General features: G+C 40.0%; 1 protein-coding gene across 3 annotated transcripts in view; it reads left to right on the forward strand.

The window, feature by feature from the left end:
* SLC12A1 (solute carrier family 12 member 1) overlaps positions 1-14,777 on the forward strand; it is an 81,853-nt gene that overhangs the window by 34,025 nt on the left and 33,051 nt on the right. For all 3 annotated transcript variants that reach the window (XM_036033212.1, XM_028507438.2, XM_028507439.2), the window contains exons 13-16: positions 1,490-1,591; positions 3,448-3,603; positions 6,153-6,252; positions 7,011-7,122. In XM_036033212.1, coding sequence (XP_035889105.1) covers positions 1,490-1,591; positions 3,448-3,603; positions 6,153-6,252; positions 7,011-7,122 — 470 coding nt within the window. The remainder of the gene's footprint in view (positions 1-1,489; positions 1,592-3,447; positions 3,604-6,152; positions 6,253-7,010; positions 7,123-14,777) is intronic.

The raw sequence follows: 14,777 nt of genomic DNA on the forward strand, positions 1-14,777 counted from the left end.
GCTGCCACGGGTCTTTACATCTCCCAGCCTGGCAGGGAACAGGAGAGTTGAAGTGTCTGTTCTCCAAATGTGGTCTGTCGACCACCTGTGTCAGAATCAGAACCGCCTGTGGGTTTTTCAGAGTGCAGATTTTCTAGGCACGACCCAAGAGTTACAATCAGAATCTCCAGTGATAAGGAATCTGCATTTTTACAAGTTCCTCAAGAGATTCATAAATCACTAAAACTTGAGAACCTCTTACTAGAACTTAACCTCCTCTCCTTCTCCCTAAACAATATGGAAACAACTACTTAATCTTGGAAAGGCACATGCATCAATGTAGCCTGCACATTCCTCACTGCCCCCCGAGGCATCAGCTTTGCTAGGGGACATGTTAGATGAGAAAGAGCAAGAGGTGGGGATGGTCGCAACTCTGTAGGGATGGGCAGAGCCTTCTCAGCACCGAGGTACCAAACAACGAGGGCTCCTCCTCTTCACATAAACTCAGGAAGTGACTGTAATTCGTGAATCCTCATAAGATTTCCATAAGGTTGAAGGTATTTGTTACAGCTAATAAGTTTTGTTAGGTTTTTTTTAAATCATACAAAAAAGTGATTCTGTACAGATGTTTCAATTATGTACTTTTAAGACTTCAAATCACAGCCATATCCTGCATTTAAGTGATCAAATAGACAAAGCTTTAAAAATGGTATAAATCAAATAATATCCATACAAATCACTCTTTTAGAACAATGCAGGGCAGCTTCACGGCCCCAGCTTTGTGGCACCTGTTTTGTCTGCTTCCTTGCTGGCCTCCATGTGCTAGAAGCACACACAGCTGCCACCTGCACTTGCAGCACTGAGGCTGATAGACACCTGACGTTCAGAGAAGCAGAACTACCTCTAAATTATTACCTCTATCGAAGAGTAAACAATTCAGCTGGAATTAAATCACGCTGGATACTTAGCTACTGCAGTAAAAGATCTTTGACAAATCTTGAGAGGTAGAACTCTCTAGAGAGGTAGAAAAGTACAAATGACTAACAAGAATTCTGAAAGTCAGAGAAAGCAAGTTGGGTATATGCAGAGAAACTTCCAAGTAGGCATTTCTGGTGCACTGGTGTTCAACTGCTCTGTCACCCCACGGAGGTATGCATAGCAGACAAAGAACACAGAGTTTGGTACCTTTGGATTACCTACAGGGGAGTTTATCATCCCATTCCTCAAACCCTCTATCCATTCCCACAAAAACTTTTATTCAGGTAGAGGTCACTATGCTTATTTCCTGAATGGTAGGTTTTCCTGGTTCTTTATGGAAAAGGAACTCTGTCTAAGAATAGATTTTAAAATGAATGCAGCCCCAAAGAAAAATCACTAACTTTGTAAATTTTGACAGATGCTAGCTATGTTTTCAATTTCCAAATGAAGTCAAGCTTCCAGGCTGCCACAGCTGTTTCAGCCCCTGGTCTCATCACTCATATGTACATGCTCAATTCTGCTTTGTTCACAGCGGAACTGAACACCATCGCTCCCATCATCTCCAACTTTTTCCTGGCTTCATACGCGCTTATTAATTTCTCCTGCTTCCATGCTTCTTATGCCAAATCTCCAGGTAAGCTGACTTTTCCAAACTAAAATAAGCCTAAGCCAACAGTTAGCATCAATAAAATGAAATAAGTCAGGGGAAGTGCTTCATTTGTGTTTATCTGTTTTTTATATCCTAGTGGGCAGTGTAATCCACTTTGTTTTGGTGAGTTGGGGGATGACTTCTGAAATGGAAAAAGAATCATTTGAGCAATGGCCTTTTTGACCAACCGTAAAGTCAATTTTCTCCTACAGCAATAAATTATTCATTGCAAGAGAAACCACATTTATTTCAGCAGTAGAAAACACCACTATTTATTTCCAGGGTGAAAGTGACCACAGAAGTGGAATAAATGTATATATTTGAAACTTCCTTACTATCAATTTGTTTCCATCCCATGGTGCAGAAGAGAAGGATGAGTAGCTCCCGTAATTACCTGCTGAGTGTAGTCAATGCAGATTCACAGTGGAGCTGCTGACATCCCTGCCCTCTCAGACTGTGGTTTAAAGTGCTGTAAAATTTCACACCAAAGAACCTTCCCCTGTCCAGTCATCCCTCACCTCTTCTTCACTTCCGCTGGCCAGTAGAATTTCTTCTGCCTTTCCACCAGAAGAGAGACTAGTCTTTATCGACCTTCAGAAAGTCCTTCACCGTGAGGACTTTCATTAGGGATACAAACACATTTCTGCTTTTAGGGCCTGCTACAATTGAACCTCCTTTGGAAAAGCTGCTGCCAGTAAAACAAAGGGTAGATAAAAGAGGGGAACCTTCATTCCCCACAAGGCCACTAGGCTCCAGAAAACACTGAGGACATTCTGTTTCTGTTTTGTTATCTTCTTTCAAGCGGAAAACAGAAAGCTCTAGTCAGAGAATACAACAAGCCACAGAAATGTGCGCCTTCATGCCATGTTATGTTCATTTTTGAAAAATAAGGGGAAGTAACAGAGATGGGGAAGGGAAAGATTGAAAGGGAAGGAGGGAAAGGGGAAGAGAGAGAAAGAAGGAAATAGAAAAGCACATAGGGGAGACACATAGATCTGCAGACCCAGAAACTGAGGCTCTTCCCCACCTCCCCCCACCCCCTCCACCTCCTTCTGTTTCACACACGCGTGCACACATGCTAGCACATACACAGCCAGCCGCAGAAAAATAAGGGCATTTCCAGTGACATTCTCAACGTGATATATCCATCTTGTGGCCATTTAGGAATTTGCTCTAGCAGACTTTGAAAGCTCTGTTGTGTTTTGTCAACTCCAAATTTAAAATGGACTTTATCCATAGACCAAATGTACCCTTCAAATCAGAGTTTCCCCATCCTGGCCATACTGTCTCCCAGCTTCTTTATTTCAGGGAACTAATAAAACATGGGAAAAACCCCCTTGCATACATGAATTGTAAGAAATAGTTTCACTGCAAATGCAAAACATGTTAATGCATTAGGTTTAAGAAGACTTGCAGACAAATTTCTCCCTCTTGTCCCATTGATGATTATTTCTGAAAGGGCAAGCACTATCTCCTTAGGGGAAAGGAAGAGCTAGCAGGAAGTTAATGGACTGGCTTTTGATGACCGCTCTGCCTTCTTCATGGGAATAAAGCCATTGTCTTAGCCTTCTCTTTCTTGGTCCACCAAGCAATGCCTCCCACCCCTCCCCTGAAAGACCCCACTTTTCCATTCCTCCTGCCTCCTTTAAATCCCTAATGGCATAGATATCAGATGCTCAAGGTTTCACAGAAAACTAATAACAGAAACCTGGCCTAAAAGCTCTGATTTTTATGCTAGGAAAAAATATGTTACCTGTACTCTAATAATTTGCAGTGGCATGATGGTGAGAGCATGGAAGTTTTCCTTCTGCACATACATTTTGTTGTTCTTTTGCTTTCAGGATGGAGACCCGCATACAGAATTTACAACATGTGGGTATCTCTTTTTGGGGCTGTTTTGTGCTGTGCAGTCATGTTTGTCATCAACTGGTGGGCCGCTGTCATCACCTACGTCATTGAGTTCTTCCTCTACATCTATGTGACCTATAAGAAGCCAGGTAAGATAAGGACTGTGTAGGAATGGGTTTACCAAGTAGCCTGTAACTCCCCATTTACTCAACAAAGTATTATTGAGCAGCTCCTATGTTCTTAGGTGTGTATGTGTATGGTACATATTAGTAATATAATGTAATACAATAGTTAACTTTTTGAGCACCTATTATGTATCTTGCACTCATTTAATTCTCATAATAATGCTGCATATTAAGCATTATTAGACCTACTTTACTAATGAAGAAACGAGTTCAAAGAGTTGACCACTTGCCAAGGTAACAGTCAGGGTCTGATGGAGCTGACATTTTAACTACAGTGTGTATTATGTTCCTGGAAGTCTATTTCCTTTGCCAGATTAGGGAAGCTCTCCTTTCAAATAAGTTTTCCATTTCTTGCTCTTCCTCTTCTCCTTCTGGCACCCCTATTGTTCAGATGCTGGAATATTTAAAGTTGTCCCAGAGGTCCCTAAGCCTCTCCTCATTTTTTTTAATTCTTATTTATTCATTCTGTTCTGGTTGAATGTTTCTTTCTTCATTCTGCTCCAAATCGTCAATTTGAGTCCCAGTTTCCTTCCCTCCACTCTTGGTTCCCTGTACATTTTCCTTTATTTCACTCTGCATAGCCTTCACTTTTTCCTCTCTTTTGCAACCATATTCAACTATTTCTGTGAGCATCCTGATTACCAGTGTTTTTTTGAACTGTGCATCTGATAGGTTGGGTATCTCTTCATCACTTAGTTGTATTTTTTCTGGAGCTTAGACCTGTTCTTTCATTTGGGCCATATTTTTTTTGTCTCGGCACACCTGTTATATAGTAAGGGGTGGAGCCTTAGGTATTCACCAGGTGGGGCAACCCTCCTGCTGCATTGTGAGGCTGTATGTAGGGCAGGGGTCCAAGAAGGAACAATGCCACTTGGTTGGCTCTCAGTAGGCTTTTAGTCACTTCTTCCACTACCCACAAGCAAACTGGGCTGATTCCCAGGTGGATGGGTTTGTGTACATTCTAGGACCCTGTGGGTCTCTCCAAAAATCTCTCCTGTAAGGCTGGGAATTTCTCCCGCTGCCACAACCTCCACAGGTTTTTTTCACTCAGAGGTTTTGAGGCTTTATTTCCCACACTGGAACCCTGGGTTGTGCAGTCTGTCTCACTCCCAAGTTGTTCCTCCCAGTTTATCTGCACGCAAATGTGGGACTGCCTGCTCTGCCAGCTGCCACCTCACCTGGTCCTCCAGCCACCACCTTGCAGCGAGTCCTCTCTACCTGGCTGCCCATCTCTGTCCCTCCTACTGGTCTAGATGAATGTTTCTTTACCTCCTTGGTTGTTGGACTTCCATACAGTTCAATTCTGGCAGTTCTGGTTGTTTTTTGGTTTTTCAATTTGTTGTCCTTCTTTTGATTGTGCAAATAGTCAAAGTGTATCTACTTATACCTCCACCTTGGCCCTATTTTTATTTTTCTTATAGTTTGTGTTGAAAAGTAGACAGTTTTAATTTCTATAAAATCTAATTTATCAATTTCTTTTATGGTTTGGTATTTTGCTTCTAATCAAGATATCCTTTCCCAATTTAAGGTCATAAACTTCTACAAGTTTAATGCTTTAGATTTTAAACATATGTTTATTATCCATTTTGAATTATTATTTGTATATAATGTGAGTAATGCTTCAAGCTTTATTTTTTTACATATAAATATCCAATTGACTAGTAGGGTTTTTATAAGAAAAAATAATTTCAAGCTTTATTTTTTTAGATATAAATATCCAATTGACTAGTAGGGTTTTTATAAGAAAAAAATAATTCAAAGTATGCTAAATGCCTGAAGTCTAATCAACACTTAATCAGTTTTAATCTTCTCTATCGCAAGATAGTGACCCCCCCACCGTTTCCCTCACTCTTCTAAACAAGGCTGGGGAGATGGCCCTGTCTGCCATCTGGGGTGAATCTGTACATTCCCATCAGGTACTTTCTCTTATGCAATGTACAAAATCCATCTAATGTTTAATTTGCTCAAAAAAAGGCAAAGTATAATAGTGCTTACCTCCCTTATTAAGAAGAATAGGTCCTAAAAGATCAAACTAAAATGCTTAATCATAATTGACCCTACTCATGGACACCTAGAAGTAAGAATTACTGAACTGTTCAGTTTTATGATTCCAAATACAAAGATTGCTACACACTATCTGTGTATATAAATACCTCTTTTTTTATTTAAGAATTTTTTTAAAAACCCTTGAATCTATTCAGGGGCTGATCATTTTTCCAGGTGTATCACCTGCTGTTTGGTTATTACCCAGCCTCTCCACAAAGCAGGATTTCTGAGGTCACAGCTTTCAAGTCCAGTCTTTACCTGGAAAGAGAGGTCTCACTTCTAAGAATTCAGAAAGTGTTCCTAGCAGAACAATGCTCTTTCTGGGCAATACATTACATGTTCTGTTATTTGGGCACTAATCACTGCCAACATAGCCAGGGAAAATCATAAAAGGTTTATAAAAATTATTTACAATATACAGAGGGAAGGTCAATACTTTATATGCCATATTCCTCTTTCATCCACAGATGTGAACTGGGGCTCCTCTACCCAGGCTCTTTCCTATGTGAGTGCTTTAGACAATGCTCTGGAATTAACCACAGTGGAAGACCATGTAAAAAATTTCAGGTAAAATTGGCTTCTCAGGAATCCTGGTATTTTTCCAAATTAGAAGTTGTTTTTCTCTGTGGGGGACAAATGGTCTGTGGGTCTAGTCTAGGGCTAGGCAGTCATACAAACTACTACAGTCTCATGCCAGCACCTCCTGTAAATAAGAGCTCCAACTCTTCCCCTCTGAGGTATGCCCACCTCCAAGTATTAACCCTCCTAGTACCAAGGATCACCTTCCATTCATGGGGACAAAAAGGTGGTCTGAGTGAAATGATTTTAGGGAGATGTCACCAAATGCCCACCAACCTTAACCCTTGGTGCTATCTTCATTCAACTGAATGCTTTGTGGCTTACAGAATTCTCTTAGAAGTAACACATTAAGATCTTTATTAGTTATATCTTATTTCAGTTGTACCCTAAAAACACAAGCTTTGCAAGGAGGATGAAGGAAAATACTGGGTGGAAAAGGATAGGCTATATTGGGATTCAGAATAGGATAGTATCCAGAGAAAAAAAGACAGGGAGAACCCAAGACCACCTTGCCTGGCTTTACATTTTTGCTGTCACTAACTAAACTAAGACGGCAAAGGTGACAAGATGGACAGGCAGGATGATTCAAGACTTCTGGTGAGAAACTCAAGAAATATTTAGGGGAGAGTTGGTTCTCCCATTTTGCTAAGCCTCCTGTACCTGCCATTTCCAGTAGGGTAGTTCTGAGCTCATAGGCCTCTTGCAATGGTCAGTTCTCACATCTTCTTTCTTTTTTCCACTTCCAGGCCCCAGTGCATTGTCTTAACAGGGGGACCCATGACAAGACCTGCTCTCTTGGACATAAGTCACGCCTTTACCAAGAACAGTGGTCTTTGCATATGCTGCGAAGTCTTTGTGGTAAGAGCCACTTCATCCCAGCAAAGCCCTTTCCCCTCCCTGCTCAGCTTGTGTTATTTTAGGCGAGCCAAGCGGGTATAGGTAATGGAAGGAGAATGTAAATCAGAGACCAACTAAAAGCGATAAATATTTCCAAATGATGGCCTTTGAGTCAGGAATGGCAAGGCAGTTTGGACAAGAGCCCTTTTCCTTGATTCATATAGCAAGAACCAGCAAGATCCTGTGGTTCTGAATTTAAATGAGCAGAAAATATGTGTTTCTGATTTCATCAGAGACCAACTAAACGTGATAAGTATTTCCAAATGATGGCTTTTTGGCTCAGAAATAAATAAATAAAATGAAGACATTTGAGGTCATAACTGTCCACAGAAATATAAAAGGCTGAAATGAGCCAGAGGGTGCTCATATAGAGATTACCTGATGAGGGCAGAACCAGACGTAATGGCTTTAAATGAGAGCACAGAGAATTTAGATTGAATATTTGGATAACCTTGATGACACTATAGATATCTAGGGAATTAAACCAAGTTTTCCATGTCTTAGATAAATATTCAGAGCTGAATGAATGCCTTTTTATTCAGGAAGTATCTGGTAAACTAATGATAACTTAAGAGTGGTTTTCCCAAGAGGTATCAAAGTAGATGCTAAAAATTTAACCATAATTATTGCTTGATAACCAAACTCTAAAATTAGGAGAAAGCATTAAAATTATAGCAAAATAACAAATCTAAATTGTCCAAACCAGTCTACTGCTACTTGTAGCTTGTGTTCCCCTAACACTCCCTCTCTCACACATACACACTCAAAATTCTTAGCTACTTCAATGCACTGTTATAATAGTTACCTATTCTTCAAAGCATTTTCCTACTGTTTTTATTTCATCTACATAACAGCTTGGTGAGGCAGAAAGGAAAAGAAGTCTTGTTCTCACTTTACTGATTAGAAAAGTGAGATTTGGGGAACTTAAGTTATTGCACAGGGTCAAATGACAGGAAAGCTGTCTAGGAGGTGATCCAGGAGGTGAGTCTAGGCCATCCGATTATACTTTGTGTTACATCATGAGGGGAAAGCTATAGCAGACTTGTATCCTGACAGTGTTATTAGAATCAGGCACCACCCCCTAAACACTCAATACCTCCCAGAGAATAATAGGGCCAATCAGGAAGCTGTGTAACCCTGGAGCCAGTCAGCTGTGCCATCCTCAGGGCTTAATCTATCACATCATCATAACCAGCACTTAAGCATCTTTTTATACTTGGCAGTACTCTAAATGCTATATGAAGCCAGTTGGTCATATTCTCTTTCTCCTCTGTGCTTATATGATAGTAACTCAAACAATATAACTCAGTGCAATTATCCAGTAGGCGGTGCAGGGATCTTACTGACTACATAAGATTGACGGGTTAAGTAATGACCAACTGTGACTCCAGAGGGTTTTAAACAATCTTATCAGGCACCCCTTTCTCATATTATCAACTTTGGTGCCCTGGATGAGTGGATTTCATTTTGGCCAGTATAATACAGGAGTGGGTTTTGATGAAATAAGCAGTTTGGGGTATTTTTCTTCTCCAGCAATTTAGAGAAAACTTAGTTTAGCAGGCAATAAGATACCTTTAGGGCAGGAAAAATGAACTGGGAGATAAACAGTCATATATTGGCAAGGGAGAAAGGTCTTTTTATAGAAACAAAAGATATTGCTTTTAATTAACCCTTTGCTACTTTAACTACAATCCAAGAGTATGATTCTGGAATATCATTTCATGTGAAGTAGGTGCCTAAATCCATGCATCCAATAGCCCTGGTTGTTTGGCATATACATTGGACCACATTATAAATTACCATGCTGGTCTCTCTGAGTAAGGCCCAAGAGTCTTGCTTACTCCCAGGTACTGCAGTTCTCTTGGGGACAGAAAATAGTTGTTGCTTCAGTTAATGACTTCCCAGTTAGTTACTTTCTGTGAGCTCCTGTGGCTGCAGATACTGTCAGTGTTTTTCAACTCCTCATTCAGTTGTCAATCATCTTTGCAAAGAAATAGATGGAAGTTGGATGTGGGTAAAGTCTACGTACCATTAGAAAAATTTTTCCAAAAGCATGTGCTTGGTGGTTAGGCCAACCTTGTGGAAAAGGTTAAATAGTAACGATGCTGTTAAGGAATGACAATTTAATGGTTAATGCTAGGAAGCTGGTGCTCATGGACTTTTGAGACACATGGTCAAGATCTGAATCACTGTTTTGCCATCTAATAGCTGTGGGTCCCTTAGGTCCCACAGCTATTAGACAAAATCTAGTCTCCCTATGCCTTGATTTTCTCAGTGTTGTTGTGAGAATTATATAAAATAAGCATTCTAGCGTTCAACTGCATTTCTGTCAAATAAAAAATGCTCAGTTAATTTTAATTGACATTGTTATTCAACTAAATAACAAGCATTATCATTGTTTTAATGATATTTATTTTAGTATATACCATAGTTGCCATTTCCATTTCAAAAATATATCCCCTTTGTTCTGGCCAGATGTCTCAGGTGGTTGGTGTCATTGTGGGTTCAGTCCCCAGTTGGGGCGCATACCTAGTTTGATCCCGGGTCAGGGCACATATGGGAAGCAACCAATCAATGTTTGTCACTCACATCAATGTTTCTCTTTCTTTCTCTCCCCCTTCCTCTCCCTCTAAAATCAATAAATGTTGCGCGTGGGTCACCGGCCAGCAGTGACCATGGAACGCTGTGGATGGCTCACCGAAAAACACGCGAGAAAAAACACAAACATACACAGAGACAACCAGGTCCTGTGGGGAAGTAGGGACAGGATGGCCACCCCCCCTAGTGGGGAGGGCCCTGATTTACCGTCCATACATGCTTTTATTGGGCTCATTTTGCATAATAATTCAGGTAAAGTACAGTACTTATCAGTGGGAAGTAAGGAACTATAGAAAACAAGGAACTCTGCTGGTCTATTGAGTTGGGGTCAGAGAGCTGTAAGACTTTGAGGAACAAACTTCCTCCTTGGACCCCTCTTATTCAATTGAGAGCATTTTAAACAAAGCAGGTTTCACAGTAATTTACATGTTCTTTCTTAGGCCTGATCACCCAGGGAATCTGCCCTTTCAGCACAGAGCTGCACCACCCTGTCATTGTTTCAGGCTTAGTGTGGGAACTAAGGCAATAAGGAGATTTTCTGCCAGACGATGAGAACTCAGGCTATGTCAAAGCCGAGGAGCGAGGGTCCGTCACCCCCTTCTGCTGCAGCCCCCAAAGTCCTTCTTTTGGGGGGCCTCCCAAAGTGATCATGCCTGCCTTAGGTCGTTCCCCCCTTGGGGAATCTTACCCGTCTTTGGCTAACCAACCAAGCTTTTTGGGGTTCAGTTATGAATAAAGCAGCAGAAGCAGCATTACTGCCAGGGAGACAAGCCCTTGTCTCCTTGCTGGCTTACGGTTCCAAGGGCGTTCCCTTAGCCTTAGCCTAGGCAGGGGTTTCAGCTTCTGATACCAGTCAGGGCGGTTCCCAACAAATAAATATGTCCCTGGGTGAGGATTAAAAGAAAATATATATACCCTTCAACAGAAACCTAAAATACTTACTTTTAAACAAACTAGGTCCAGACCCTGGATCTTGGACCTTTTAGGTATCCAACAGCTTGATCATGAGAGAATGAGATATGTGCTCCCACTGGAGTGATCACAAGACAGCAGGCTCTATGCTCTGTCCTCCTGGGCCCCTTCAGTATTTAAAGTGCTAGCTTAAAATGCAGTTACACTACAAGGAAGGAGCAAGATTCAGAGCTCACTGACATTTTGATGCTGGTGGGTAGATGCAACATGTGGCGACAGCTGCCATTTCCTACAACCAAGGCATTTTTAAAGGACTAGACGTTATAGCCCTCAAAGCTGCTGAAACTGGAATGAAGAGAGTTATTATTACACCGTTGACCACACTACAGCTTTCCGGCCATCCAACTCACTCTTACACACTCCCATCAGAGCTTCTTCCTTCTCTTATGCCTTTTTCCTACGTGGCCTGAGATTTCAAATGGGGGACCCTTCATCAAGACAAATTTGGGGATCCTTTTTAAGGAATCCAGCTTGGTGATATAAAATACTGTCTCTTTTTCTCCTTTGAATTACCATGTAATAAATCAGTGGCATACTTATATCCAAGAAGCTTTATACTCCACTTCTCGTAATAAACTACTGTTAACTTTTTTGTCAGAGATCCTTCCATTCACTCACTTTTTGAATGAAATAAGCCATTACAGATCAAGCTAAAGTCCCCTTTCTAACCACATGGCCCATGGCTCTTCTTGCTCTCCAAAGGGAGTGTTATACAGATTTTGTTGGCACTCTTCTAGTCATTTCACATATGTGTACTGAAATGTAAATTTACTTTAACTTTTTCTTCTCTTTAATATTCTTTAAACTTTGAATGTCCTGACCTTTCCTCTCATTGTAAGGGAGGAAAGTTCAAGCATAGATAACCCAGGGAAAACTAAAATTCTCATTTTCCTTCTGTCTTCAACCTTTTCTTAATTCAACTTTCATATCCACTAAGAAGAAAATTCATTTTTCTTTAGATGCATCTCTTCTCCTTAAGTCAATGAGTTTCTATCATGATGTTAATAAAATAGTGACATGACCAAATACAGGAAGAATGAATGACCTGTGAATGGGCACTAGGATGCATGGGGAGATAAAATATGGGTAAATTAGAAAAGGAAAAACTCTCTTTCCCACAGTTCTAAACAGAATGGCAATAAAAGCATAAACAGAGCAATAGGATTCTTAATGTTTTGAAAAAATAAAAGTTTGAAAGGACACTACACTTGGCCCAAATTCCTCTATTTAATCCTATTGATACCGGAATTTCTTTGTAAATTCTCTTTCATAATATCCTTTTTTTTGAAGTAGTGTCACACCAACTTCTCCAGACTAAATAATTATCATTTCTTTTCCCTTTTCTCAATAAATGTCAAAATTATAATGTATTTAAGACTTTTAAAGCTTCTTTGTTTAAATCCTGAGTTAATTTATGTACTCATATTTTGGATCCTAACTAAGCTAATTTCTATAATATATTAACAGAGTGGTAAAATTCATTTTTATGACTATGACACATGTGAATGTTGAATAAGTATTTTCTAGTATGTCTCTCCTCTTTGTTAGCTGGCTTTTTGCTCACTACATTTGTATTGCAGCCTTGCCTCACATTAATAAGTGTGCTAAAAGGATATGATAATATTTTTTAGCCAAGAGAGATTCTACATGAAATATTTTTATGACTTCTCAATATGGCAAATTTAGGCATTAAAGTAAATCTCTCTGTCAAAATTAGCATTTAATATGGATTTCTGTATTACAAATAGACATATGTTACACTGTATTTATTTAAATGAATGTGAGTTCCCCCGGGGTTCACAGTCATTGTGGCACAACTCAATATATTGACGGCCCCATATCTTTCCTAGCTGTTGGTTTTTCTTCTGTTTCATGGCTGTTGTTATCAACACGCTTACATGAATGAAATATTCCTTCTTACTTTTGAAGTTGACAGAGTCTAGAATGCCCAAGAAGGACCAATGGTTCAAAATACATGGACAATCTATAACCCTGAGCAAAACTTGACCCATAACGACAAGTCCTTCTTTAGGCTAAGTCTTCTGGCTTAGTAACTACCCTCTCTATAGCTTTGCCTTCTCCGTCTTCATTGGAGGGTCTTGTTTTTTAACTTTAATGTAAGTCATTCAAATGGCCTCGAAAACTTGCCACATGTTCTAGAAAATATCCTGGTAAAAATAAGTACATAAGGATATGATCCAATTTAAATAGAATAATGAAGTAGAAGTTACCCCAGAGGTCATCTAGTGTTATGTAATAGAAAGTTAATATGTGCTGCAAGTACAATTTTCTAGTAGCCAATTTTAAAAAGTAAAAAGAAACAGGTAAGTTAATTGTAATAACATTTTATTTAATATAATGTATTCAAAATATTATTTTATTTGATTCCCATTTAGTCCCCCTATACCCTCTTCCTCCCTGCAGTCACCACACTGTTGTCCATGTCCATGAATCCTTTTTCCTTCTTTGCTCAATCCCTCCACACCCTACCCACCCCCAGCTGTCATCCTGCTCTCTATCTATGCAAAATGCAATCAATATAAAATTGTAAATGAAGTATTTTACTATATTTTTTCATTCTAAGACTTCAAAATTCAGTATGTATATGTACTTTACATTTCTAACATTTGTCAATGTGGACCAGCCACATTTCAAATGCTCAGTGATAACATGTGGGCAAGGACTATGAGAGTGGGCAGTGATGACTTAGACAATTTCCTTATTCTTTTAAATGTATAGCTCACATCAAGAGAGAGCAAATGGCATACCCAGGGTGTTAGCTAGTCAGTGCCAGAGCCAGACCTCCACCCAGCACTCTGGTTCCCAGTTATCAGCCCTCTTCCGTCTCTGTTTAGAATTAGGTCAGGGGCTTCAATGAGGTTGGGAGCACTCAGTTAAGATAATAAAAATCAGCCTTGAACTAGGGACTTATCATGATTACTTAAAACAACCTTGCAGCATAACATTTTTATACTGTTTTCAGAATAATATCTAAAAGTTCAGATATTAATGAAATCATCAATTACCTCCAAAGTAGCCAAGCTTAGATTTGAAATCAGCCTGTCTGACCACAAAGTCTGCTTTCTTTTTCATACATCCAAAGCCCTTTTTCTCAAATCAAAGACCCTCTAAGACTGCAACTCCAAGTGTGGTCTGAGGACGGACAGCATCCATGTTGCCTGGGAGTTATTAGAAATGCAGAATTTTGAGCCCCATTCTAGGCCTACACACTGCAATTTATCAAGATTTCAGGTGGGCCCTGATTGCTGTGGCTCAGTGGAGTGAATGCTGGCCTGTGAACCAAAGGGTCACCAGTTCAATTCCCAGTCAGGGCACATTCTTGGGTTGCTGACCAGGTCCCAGTGGGGGACTCACAAGAGATAACCACACATTGATGTTTCTCTCCCTCTCTTTCTCCCTCCCTTCCCCTCTCTCTGGAAGCAAATAAATGAAATCTTTAAAAAAAAAAAGATTCCATGTGGATTGTAAGAAATGTAAAACAAGTCAACAAAATTCTAAATTTCTCCATGAACTGAAATAATTTCCCAGGACAACAATAGATTTGTACCCTGTAGGCCCATAGTACCTATCTGTCAGAAATACCTTTTGGATTGATTTGAAACATGCAAGGAAAAGCCAGCTTGGCCCTTTTAGGTAGAAGATACAAGAACAAATTTTTATTTAAAAATGTGATTCCAGAACTCAGATCTTGAAACTGTAAAATGCTTCACCTTCTAGGACAGCACCTGCCTCCTTCTCTCTTACTCCCTTCTATTCTTCCTGTGCTGTAGGTATGTGAGCTTTTGCTCTCACCAAATTCACTGAGGGAATGGGAAATGTTGATTTACCTGAGTGGGAGTATGTTAACATTGCACAGGGAAAAGTGATGCAGTGGTATCCTTATCACACAACAAAAGCATTTGATGGGCCTGATAAAATTGTCAGAACAAAGTAGTCCATGGAAGGGTTTGTAGATTGTCATGCCTTGGCTCCCAAGAGGGCTGTCCATTTCTTGCCATTGGGCTCTAATTCTAACTAGTGTTCTT

Source organism: Phyllostomus discolor, chromosome 1, assembly GCF_004126475.2.
Source record: "Phyllostomus discolor isolate MPI-MPIP mPhyDis1 chromosome 1, mPhyDis1.pri.v3, whole genome shotgun sequence".
Lineage (NCBI taxonomy): Eukaryota > Metazoa > Chordata > Mammalia > Chiroptera > Phyllostomidae > Phyllostomus > Phyllostomus discolor.